The 11,944-nt window shown below is 40.8% G+C and overlaps 2 protein-coding genes across 6 annotated transcripts in view; one reads left to right on the plus strand and one right to left on the minus strand.

Annotated features, from left to right (window-relative positions):
- Positions 1-11,391, minus strand: part of LOC125910307 (uncharacterized) — a 28,478-nt gene extending 17,087 nt beyond the window's left edge. Inside the window, exons 1-2 of the mRNA XM_049614091.1 lie at positions 10,952-11,391; positions 2,736-2,921 (exon numbers count right to left, since the gene is read on the minus strand). Coding sequence (XP_049470048.1) covers positions 2,736-2,921; positions 10,952-11,391 — 626 coding nt within the window. The remainder of the gene's footprint in view (positions 1-2,735; positions 2,922-10,951) is intronic.
- Positions 11,392-11,423: 32 nt separating this feature from the next.
- Positions 11,424-11,944, plus strand: part of GCH1 (GTP cyclohydrolase 1) — an 82,116-nt gene continuing 81,595 nt past the window's right edge. For all 5 annotated transcript variants that reach the window (XM_049612758.1, XM_049612760.1, XM_049612757.1 and 2 more), the window contains exon 1: positions 11,424-11,914. In XM_049612758.1, the coding sequence (XP_049468715.1) occupies positions 11,575-11,914 (340 nt within the window). In that variant the 5' untranslated portion in view covers positions 11,424-11,574. The remainder of the gene's footprint in view (positions 11,915-11,944) is intronic.

An 11,944-nucleotide genomic window follows, 5' to 3' on the forward strand; every position in this document is an offset into this window, starting at 1 on the left:
TCGCAAATGATGTTAGGAAGTATTTGCCAGGAGCCAAACATTTGAACAGCTTTAACCATGGCATCAGAAAAACTACAATTACATTCAGGAAAGAACTGCTTGATGTGTGACATTAAAATGCAGTTCCCCAGGCAACTGAGAGGGAGATACATTCAGTAACAACAGAGCTTCAATGAACTGCTAAGATCTTACAGAATTTGCAACACCTTTTGTTTATTTTTCATTGACACTTAAATTACCACTTGAAAGCATCCGCTGACTAGAAAACAAATCCTCTACTCTGGATAAACTAGGAATCTTCCAGAAATAAGTAGCACATTAACTGATAGAGGACATTGGGACAAGGGGACATTCCAGGATGGGATGTGCAGCCTTGCCATCAGACGTGGCTGTGTTGGGGATGGCACTCTTTGCAGAGCACTGCCTCATTCTTTCTGTCATACATGAGTTTGCCAGCCTTTCTTGCTGACTCATACCGCTGCACAGTGCCTGGTCAGGAGCTCAATGTATGGGCATTTAACAGGAAATGTTATTCACTGAATAGGTATAATTCTGTACTTCCACAATCAGGGGTTGTACAAAGTGCATTAAATAAGATAATGGACTTGCAGTATTTACAAAGCTTTGCCCCAATTACAATCTATTACTGAAAGACCTAAATATTCTTATTGATTCACATTATTTTAATTTCTGATTAATTTTCAGTTAATCATAAGAGATGTCACTAAGTTTTTCTGATCCGATCTAGATTCCCTTGAGTAAATCGATACTTAAATACTCCTTTTCCAAGGGATCTTTCAATAATTAAAATATTCTTTTTGTATTTTAAACAACTTTGCTATTAACAATGGCTAACATATGTCACTCAATTGTTATGTATCTAGTGCTATTGCTAAACTCTACCTGGATAGTCTCACATCCCCATACAAGCCTATGGAGAAAGTCCTATTATTATACCACCCATTTTCCAGATGCAGAAATCGAGGCTTTAAGAGGTTAGGAGACTTACCCATGGTCACTAAGTTGATAATTAATGGAGCCAGGGCATGAACCCACAGAGTGTGACACCACAGGTTGTTTCTTAACCACAACATGACATGACTCTTATTTTTTCTAACTTGTGAGCTTATATAGTTTTACTTTTTAAGGGGCAACAGTCTCTAGAATTTTTCCAAAATCAATAATAATAAAAAGCAGATATGTTGTAGACATAACAACACCAAAGAACTTGTTGAATGAATAAATGTCAGCTCCTTGAAGGCAGAGTTTTTGTGTCTTTTTTCACTGTTGCATTCCCTGTGCCTTGCACAGAGCCTGACATATAGTAGATGTTCACTGAATATTTGTTGAACGAATGAATGACTCCTGATCTTTTTTTTTTTTAATTTTTTTTTTTAATGTTTATTATTTTTGAGAGAGAGACAGAGACAGAGAGCAAGCAGGGGAGGGGCAGAGAGAGAGGGAGACACAGAATTGGAAGCAGGCTCCAGGCTCTGAGCCATCAGCCCAGAGCCTGACGCGGGGCTCGAACTCACAGACCGCGAGATCGTGACCCGAGCTGAAGGCAGCCGCTCAACTGACTAAGCCACCCAGGCGCCCCAGAATGACTCCTGATCTTGATGGCATCATGGGGCCATTGGGGCCATAGCAATGGAACCCCTCTCTGAAGTTGATCAACTCAGTGAGAGCAGATTACGAACTTAATTTTGTTAATCTCTAAAACCACAAATATTTTGCACATTGTGGGTTTTAGACCAGAAAGGGCCCCCTAAACATACTCAGAATTGGACTAAAACCCTGAAAGAATCAGCTCAAAGTGAAAGCATTTGGACTATTTCATGAAACTAAATTTCTCCTTGTTGGTTTGGGATTCTCAACCTCAAGGTTCACATCTGGTTTTGGGTCCAATACAGGATAGGGGAAATTGTCTCTAGGGGATCTTTTATTGGTGCCTACTCACATAGACAAGTTTAAATGGAACATGGATAGAAAGAGGTTTGTTGCATTTTACAGAAGGTTTGCAGGTGGTCCTGAGCCAGGGAAGTAATTGAAGGAAGGGATCCCAGGACTGAAGCCCCACTCTCACCCCCATCATCAAACAGACTGAAGAATGCTTCACATCTAGCTATCTCTATGAATTCACATCCTTAGCACAACTTAGGGTGATGACAGCACGTGTTGCCTGACTTTTTTCATAGCTACCCAGGAAACAGGAACTTGGATTTTGCTTTCCCTACCATATTTCCCATGCTGCAATTAACATGTTACACACCCAGAGGAGAAACATGGCTATAACAGCCTTCCCAAATGGCATTACCTGATTGTCTACCCTGGGCATCAGGATCCAGTCTTCACTTGGGGTTCCATGTGGCTTATTCTATACTTGGGATTTTAATGGAATTTATAACTGAGCCTACCCTATAGAATGAGAACCACATACAGGTTAGTGGGTCGCTGACTATGAATACCACGCAGTGGCATTATAATATGAATTTCCAGTTCTTCAGTAAAAGCTGGTTGAAACCCTTTGCCAAATAGCATCCTATCAGAAATTCTGTTTTTTAAGAAACACTTACATCTACTTTATTTGAATTTAATAGAAGAAAAGGGATCTGAAGCAAATCCGAAGAAATCTATTTCGAAAAATCTGTGTTAGGTTTCTCCAGAGAAACAGAACCAATAAAATATATATAGAGAGATATATAAGAGGAGATTTATTATAGGAATTAACTCACGTGGTTATAGTGGCCAAAAAGTCCCACAATCTGCCTTCAGCAAGCTGGAAGGCCAGGAAAGCCAGAGCCATACTTTCAGTCTGAGTCCATAAGGCCTGAGAATGGGTGTAGGATGAGGGGGGCTGATGATATAAGTCCTGATCTGAGTCAGAAAGCCTGAAAACCAGGAGCAGTGATGTCCAATGCCTGAGGGTGGGAGAAGATGGGTGTCTCAGTTCAAGCAGAGAGAGTGAATTTGCCCTTCCTCTGCCTCTTTGTTCTATTCAAGCCCAACACAGATTGGATGATGCCCACCCACTTTGGGGAAGGCAATCTTCTTGACTCAGTTCACCAATTCAAATGTTACTCTCTTCTGGAAACAGCCCCACAGATGAACCCAGAAATGTTTTACCAGATATCTGGGCAAGTTGACACATAAAATTTCTTTGTGGTATTTCTTTAATAATTCCTCTAAAGCTAAAAAAAAAAAAAAATGAAGATTTTTTTTTACTAATATGTTCCAGTTTAAATAATATTAAAAAAGTTTTTTTAATGTTTATTCACTTTTGAGAGACAGAGTGAGAGTGGGGGAGGGGCAGAGAGAGAGGGAAACACAGGATCTGAAGCAGGCTCCAGGCTCTGAGCTGTCAGCACAGAGCCCACCCAACGTGGGGCTTGAACTCACAAGCTATGAGATCATGACCTGAGCCGAAGTTGGATGTCCCACCGACTGAGCCACCCAGGCGCCCCACCAGCTTAAATAGTATTCCTGACCCTTTTTAATGAAGGGTGAAGACTGTGCCCATCTCCCTTTCTTCAATTTTTAGTTTTGGTTAGTTGTATTACTCTTATATTGTCCAGGTTCATACTGTTCATGTTCTGTTCTGTGACAGTGGTTTTAGCATTGGCTTTATACTTAGAATTGTTTTTATATTTAAAAAATTTAAATTGATTTTATATTTAAATGCTTACCATACCATCTTAATTCTTGAGTTCTTTATTTTGATTATCTCTTAATTAGCAGGATCTCATATCAAGTGGTTTTCTCAGTAAGGAACTTATATACACATTGTGTTTTCTGAGTTCATACATGTTTGAGGCAGTGTATCCTTGTATTTGAATGATTTCTTGAGTGGGTATAACGTACTTTCCTTAAAGCTATAAAACTTTCTCCTTCAGAAAAAAATTGTATTGTTTTTTTGGCAATGACTGTTGCTGTGGAAAAACTAGAGGATAGCCTATGTCCTTACTCCCAAACCTTTTTAGGCAATTTGTTGTTTTTGTTTTGTTTTGTTTTGTTTTGTTGCATGGATGCTTGAAAAACTCTATCCTTGAAACTGTCCTTATTCTTGAAGCTTATCCAGCTTGGTGTTAAGCATTCTGTCTTAAATTTTTCTAGAAGATATTGTTCTAGAAAATTATATATATATGGATATATATACATATTTTTTGCAAATTGTATTTTAGTTTTTAAGAGGAATATCCTTTTTTATGGAGATATAATTCATATACCATAAAATTTATTCTTTTAAACTGTACAGTTTAGTAGTTTTTAATATATTCACAAAGTTGTGCAAATATCACCACTAATTCCAGAAAATTTTCATTACCCCAAAAAGAAACCCCACACTTATTAGTGGTCACTCCCTAGTCCCATAAGGCCTTGGCAACCACTAATCTGATTTGTCTTGATGCATTTGCTTATTCTAGGTATTTCATACAATAGAATCACACAATATGTGGCCTTTTGCATCTGCTTTTTTCACTTAGTATAATGTTTTCAAGGTTCATTCATGTTATTGGCTATATCAGTACTTCATTTTTATGGCTGAATAATATTCCAGTGTACATGTATATCACAGTTTATCCACTCATTAGTTGATGGACATTTGAGTTGTGTCCACTTTTATTTAATGTTTATTTATTTACTCTGAGAGGAAGAGAGAGAAAGCGCAAGTGGGGGAGGGGCGGAGAGAGAAGGAGAGAGAATCCCAAGCAGACTCCATGCTGTCAGCAAAGAGCCCAATGTGGGGGCTTGATCTCATGACCAGGAGATCATGACCTGAACTGAAATCAAGAGTCAGATGCTCAACCAACTGAGCCACCCAGGCACCCCTGGGTTGTTTCTACTTTTGGGCTATTGTGAATAATGGTGCTATGAACATTCATGTGCAAGTTTTGTATAGGCATGTTTTTGTTACTCCTGTGTTTCTACTTGTTGTGGAATTGCTGGGTCATATGAGAATTCTGTGTTTAACCTTTTGAGGAGCTGCCAGTTTCTAATGCAGCTGCACTATTTTATATTCCCACTAGCAGTGTATAAGAATTCCAGTTTCTTCACATCCTTTGAAATACTTGTTATCGTCCTTTTTAATACAGCCATCCTAGGGGGTGTGAAGTAATATTCACTTAGGCCCTAATTTGCATTTCCCTGATAGCTAATGTTGAGCATCTTTTCATGTGCTTGTTGGTCATGTGTATACCTACTTTGGAGAAATGTCAATTCAAATCCTTTGCCCATTTGTATATTAGGTTATTGGTCTTTTTATTGAGTTGTTAGAGTTCTTTATATATTCTAGATACTAGTCCCTTATTAGATACATGATTTGCAAGTATTTTCTCCCATTCTGTGGGTTATATTTTAAATTTTGGTGAAGCCTAGTTTATCTTTTCTTTTTCCCTTTTTTGCTTCTACTTTGTGAGTCTATTTATTTATTTATTTATTTATGGGCATCTGGTGGCTCAGTTGGTTAAGTGTCCGACTTTGGCTCAGGTCATGATCTCACAATTCATGGGTTTGAGACCCGTGTCAGGCTCTGTGCTGACAGCTCAGAGCCTGGAGCCTCCTTCAGATTCTGTGTCTCTCTCTCTCTCTGTCCCTCCTCTGCTCATGTTATCTCTCTCTCTCTCTCAAAAATAAATGATAAAAACATTTTTAAAAATGGCCATTTATTTATTTTCTCAAATTTTTATTTACATTCTAGTTAATTAACATATAGTATAATATTGATTTCAGGAGTAGAATTTAGTGATTCATCACTTACATATGACACCCAGTGCTCATCGTAACAGGTACCCTCCTTAATACTCATCACCCACTTAGCTCACCTCCCCACCTCCCTCCATCAACCCTTAGCTTGTTCTCTATTGTTAAGAATCTCTTGTGGTTTGTTTCCCCCTCTTTTTTCCCCCCTTTCCCATATGTTCATCTGTTTTGTTTCTTAAATTCCACATATGAGTGAAATCATATGGTATTTGTCTTTCTCTGACTTATTTCACTTAGCATAATATACTCTAGCTCCATCCACGTCATTGTGAATAGCAAGATTTCATTTTTTTCATGGCTGAATAGTATTTCATTATGTATCTATAACACATCTTCTTAAAAAAATTTTTTAATGTTTATTCATTTTTGGGAGACAGAGAGAGACAGAGAGCAAGTGGGGTGGGGCAGAGAGAGAGAGAGAGGGAGAGAGAGACACACACATAATCCAAAGCAGGCTCCAGGCTCTGAACTGTCAGCACAGAGCCCAACACAGGGCTTGAACTCACAAACTGTAAGATCATGACCTGAGCTGAAGTTGGATGCTTACCCGACTGAGCCACCCAGGTGCCCCTATACCACATTTCTTTATCCACTCATTAGTCAATGGATACTTGAGGTCTTTCCATAGTTTGACTATTGTTGGTAATGTTGCTTTAAACATCAGGGTGTATGTACCCCTTTGAATTTTTATATTTGTATCCTTTGGGAATGCAATTGCTAGGTTTTAGGGTAGTTCTATTTCTAATTTTTTGAGGAACCTCCATAGTGTTGTCCAGAGGCTGAAGCAGTTTGCATTCCCACCAACAGTGTAAGAGGGTTCACCTTTCTCTGTATCTTCGCCACATGTCATTTCCTGTGTTGTTAATTTTAGCCATTCTGACAGGTATGAGATGGTATCTTATTGTGGTTTTGATTTGTATTTCCCTGATGATGAGTAATGTTGAGCATCTTTTCATTCTGTGTCATTTCTAAGAAATCTAATTAGCTGGTCCAAGGTCATGAAGATTTATGCCTATGTTTTATTCTAAGCACTTTATAATTTTTGCTGTTACATTTAGGCCTTTGATCTATTTTGAGTTAATTTTTGTATATGATGTGAGATAGTGATCCAACTTCTTTTTTTTTAAAGTATAGTTGACATGCAATGTTATATTAGTTTCGGGTGTATAACATAGTGAACTCATAATTCTATAGACAATGCTCATCATATAACTGTAATTACCATTTGTCACCATATGTTATTAGAATATTACTGACTTGGAGCGCTTGGCTGGCTTAGTTGGTAGAGCATGCAACTCTTGATCTTGGGGTCATGAATTTGAACCCCATGTTGGGTGTAGAGCCTACTTAAAAATTTATACCTCTTAATCCCCTTCAACTATTTCACCCATCTCCCCACCACCGAGTTCTTTCTTTTGCTACATGCAAGAGGGTATCCGATTGTCCCAGTATCATTTGTTGAAAAGACTCTTTACCCTGTTTAATCATCTTGGCACTCATTTTGAAAATCAACTGCGTATAAATATAAGGGTTTATTTCTAGTACAGAAATCTGCTTGTATCATATTTTTGACTATATTCCCTCCCATTTGTTGAGTTCTCTATTTCAAGAACCCTAATTATTCTTATGCTGGATCATCTTTGTCTTCTCTAATAGCTCTCATCTTTGTCTCTTATTCTGCATTCATTCACCTGCCTTTCTCCATGTCAGTAATTAAATTTTTTAAGGTTTTTTATTTTATTTTTTATTTTTATTTTAATTTACTATTAATTTTTTGTTTTTTGTTTTGTTTTGTTTTTTGAGAGAGAGAGCATGGATGAGCGGGGGAGGAGTAGAGAGAGAGGGGAGAGATAGAATCCCAAGCAGGTTCTGCACTGTCAGCCCAGAGTCCCATGCAGGGCTCAAACCCACAAAATGTGAGATCATGACCTGAGCTGAAATCAAGAGTCAGATGCTTAACCGACTGAGCTACCCATGTACCCCTATTTTTTTACTTTTTGAGAGAGACAGAGAGACAGAGAGAGAATCCCAAGCAGGCTTCATGCCTAGTGTGGAGTCCCACATGGGGCTTGATCTCATGACCATGAGATCATGACCTGAGTCAAAACCAAGAGTTGGCCGTCCAGGTGCCCCAGTAATTAAATTTTTAACAGTGTCTATTTTATATATAGTTCTTTTAAACAAATTCCATAATAATGATGGTCCTCAATATATTTCCTTAGATCTGTAACTCCTTTTTCAATCTTATTATCTTGGTTTTTTTTATCATCTTGAACCCATGTTTTTATTAATTTGTTTTGTAGCATAAAACATTTGTGAGCAATTTGCTTCTGTTCCATGAGCTTTACTTCCTACTCAGTTGCACTCTTTGTGTTTGTGTCTTCTTTGTGCTGTATTATTTCTGCCCTTGTTTAGTTTAAGTTTGGCTGTTACACGTTTGCATGGTTGCCATGTTATTTCTCTGTTCTATCCATTCCTGATATTATTGAGGGTGACTTCTTTGTGTTTCCCATTATTGCAGAAGCTCATTTGCTTTGCTGACTCTGATACAGTTGGGGACTTGAGGTGACTGTAATATATCCTTTCTTCTATAAGGGATTATGAAGGTTGGGACAGTGTTCATCTGTGGTAGAGTGTACTCTTCCTTAGTATCCCTGTTTTTAGCACGTGGTAGTTCTTTTGAAATGGTATCTAAGATCCCCTGCCAGGAACATGTGACATTTGGGGTATGTCTACCCTACCCTTGTGAGGTACCTTTGGGCTTTGGACAGTTTCCTCAAGTCAGCATGGAGCCCTTGATCCTTCCTTCCATCTCAGAGACTCAGCTCAGTGTTTGTGTTCTTCCATTTTCTCTCCAAAAGTTGTCCCATTCCTCCTCAGTCAGAAGAGAAGAAAGATAAAGGCCTCAATTTAGTTTGCTTCTCCTGATACTTGAGGGATTTAGTGAGACATCTCAGGATTGCACTGATTCCATAGTCCTACTTCTGGAAGTTAGGAGTGGAATAAGGACACTTTTCCTGTGTGTTTTTCCACCTTATGCAAGAATATCCTCTAAAGTTTGAATCTCAAATATACAATCACCATCAAGTGTATTTAAAGAAATTTCCTTTTTTCAAGTTACCATTGACAGATTCCTAACATTAGTTCCCTGCTACCCTTGGCAAGTGACTATATATTTCTATAGCCCTGCAGTATTCAATCTCTGATACTGTGGATCTCACTCATCTGTTTCTCTGTTCTGCTACTTTCCTTAAAGTGGGAGAATTAAAAAAAAAAAAAATTCCTTGGCCTTTTGATACAAAGCAACTCCCAGGTTGGATCCAAGGTGAAAATGGGTCCCTTACTGGGTTAGATACATACATGCCATTACAACTCCTGCTTGAGAATGCACATAGTTTTACTGTTGTACTTTTTTGTGCTAATAAATTCTGGGAACATGTCCCTCCTATTTTAGTTTATTCCTCTTTTTTCTCTCATTTCCACTTGTAACTACCCCTGCCAAGTACATACATTTCACTGTTAAACTGTTTATATAAAGGTGACTTTAAAGTTTCCTTATATTACCTCTGGGCATTTGGCTGAAAGGCATTGCCTCCATTTTACAACTAATTATATTATCGAACAAATCTGGAGATTTTGCATTATTTGGCAACAAAAGTGCTAATGCTTCAGTAGCAGTGTTTATAAGAAAATGTTAATTTTTAGGGTAAAAATTTAATTAGAAGTTGTCTTTGGGGAATATGATATTAGTTAACGTTTACAAATGTTTTTAAAGGAAGGAAAAAGATTGCCACTAAAAATTTAAAAATTCTTACTGAAAGCGTCTTCATTGAATCCCTCCATTTAAAAAAGTACCTCACTTGGTATCTTTCTTTTCATTTGTTAAATACAAGGCCATTCTTTTTTTTTCTTAATGCTTATTTTTGAGAGACAGAGATAGAGCACAAGCGGGGAGGGACAGAGAAACAGAGGGAGACACAGAATCTGAAGCAGGCTCCATGTTCTGAGCTGTCAGCACAGAGCCCCACTTGGGGCTCAAACATGAGATCATGACCTGAGCCAAAGGCAGACGCTTGACCAACTGAGCCACCCAGGTACCCCTACAAGACCATTCTTTAACGCTGTCTGCAGCTATGCTGAAACGGTTTGAGACCCAGTGGATAACTCTGACCAGGAAATATCAGTGGACAGTGGGCAGTGCATTTACAGGGAAAAAGTGTTGCAAGAATTTGCTGAGGGGGGGGGGGCTACAAAAATGTTAGCAGAGTGACAAAGAGGTTTTCGAAGAGATGGTCATGTTTCTTCATTTATGTATCTTGGTCTTTAATGTATGTAGAAATTCAACAATTATCTTTAAAAGGCACATTCTCCCAAATACTTCTATTTTAGACTAAAGGTGCTGCGGAGGCCAAGTAATTTCCATATTTCCCTCCTTGATGTTAACAACAGGGCTACGCCTGTTCCAATAATACTAATTAATAATTATAATATTAACAAATAATTAATACATATAAATAAGTAATAATATTAATAAATATAATCATCATAAAATATGATATAATACTGATATTATATATCAGTATAGAATAATTTCAAGGGCTTCCCTCCTGGTTCGTCTGATTCTAAGCTTTTTAAATACCTGTATATATGTCAGAAAGTCAGCATGAGAAACTCTGGAGCAAATCATGTTAATAATTTGACACATGTTTAAAACCGACCTTTGGCATTAAGAAATAATCCTCCCAGCGAGGGGGGATAAAAAGCCCATTTAAAAAACCCCACATTTTTTAATCTTAAAGAAAACAGTCAAAGGTGATGTCACTGGTTACAAGTCCAGTTGATCAATAACGTTTCACAATTTGTACCAACATCAGGGGAAAGGAGCTTAGCACGTCACTCCAAAATGATCAGTACCAAATACCCACAGAACGCAAATGGGTTTTTAATGAAAGTCCTAACTTTTCCTCGCTTACAAATCAATTCTTCTCCAGGGCCAAAGTTCTGGCCATCACAAATGCCATCCTCCTAGATACAGGGACTCACGTAAGGTCCACTTGTGCAACACTCTCCCTCAGAGCGGCGAGTGGGTTCTCATAGGTGGCAGGTGCGTTGGCCATATTTTAAACTAACGAACGCAAGAGTGTCATATATTATTCTCTCGCCCTAAAAGCGTAAGAGTTGGTTTCCTTACCGACAGCTTAACGCAGTCTTTTCCCCGGCGAGCCCACCTGTTTGGTCATCTCTCCTAGAGCGAGGGGACACAAGCACTTCTGAGCAGCATTCTCTGCCGAAGAGGCGAGGGCTCGCCGGGCGCCCGGAGCGTGCATCCCCTCCGGGCGTCCAGCCTAGGTTCCAGCACTCGACATCTGCCTCCGTCCGGATTCGGTTCGCGCCGCCACAACCCGAGGGATGCAACCCCCTCCTCCCGGCTGGCGCGGGTCTGCTCCACTGCCCCCGGCGGCTGCCTTTCCGGAGCTCGCGGGGTCGAGCCCCGCTCGCGCCCAGCCCGCCGGGCCGCCCCTTCTCGGGAGCGGGGCAGAGGACAGGCGAGGGAGCGGGGCGAGCGCCGTGACGCGCGGAGGCTCCGGCCAATGGGAACGCTTCGCGGCGCCGCCAGAGCCGCCAGCCCATAAAAAGGAGGCACCGCAGCGCTCCCTAGCCTTCAGCTGTCCCTGGCTGGGAGAGTATTACAGGCCCGTCGCCTACTTTCCTCAGGTGATCCCGGCCACAGCCTATTGCCTGCGGCCGCCGGTGCAATTTGCTTGCAGTCCCCGAAGAGTCCCAGAGTCCCTCCGAAGCGGCAGCGGCAGGTCCATGGAGAAGGGTCCGGTGCGGGCGCCGGCCAAGCCGCGGGGTGCCAGGTGCAGTAATGGGTTCCCCGAGGGGGAGTCGCCGCGACCCGGGCCGAGCGGGCCGGCCGAGAAGCCGCCGCGGCCGGAAACCAAGAGCGTCCAGCCGGCGGACGGCTGGAAGGGCGAACGGCCCCGCAGCGAGGAGGATAATGAGCTGAACCTCCCCAACCTGGCGGCCGCCTACTCGTCTATCCTGCGCTCGCTAGGAGAGGACCCCCAGCGGCAGGGACTGCTCAAGACGCCCTGGAGGGCGGCCACAGCCATGCAGTTTTTCACGAAGGGCTACCAGGAGACCATCTCAGGTCAGTGCGCCCGCCCGCGGCGTGGGCGCG

This window comes from Panthera uncia (genome assembly GCF_023721935.1).
Source record: "Panthera uncia isolate 11264 chromosome B3 unlocalized genomic scaffold, Puncia_PCG_1.0 HiC_scaffold_1, whole genome shotgun sequence".
In the NCBI taxonomy this organism is placed as follows: Eukaryota; Metazoa; Chordata; class Mammalia; order Carnivora; family Felidae; genus Panthera; species Panthera uncia.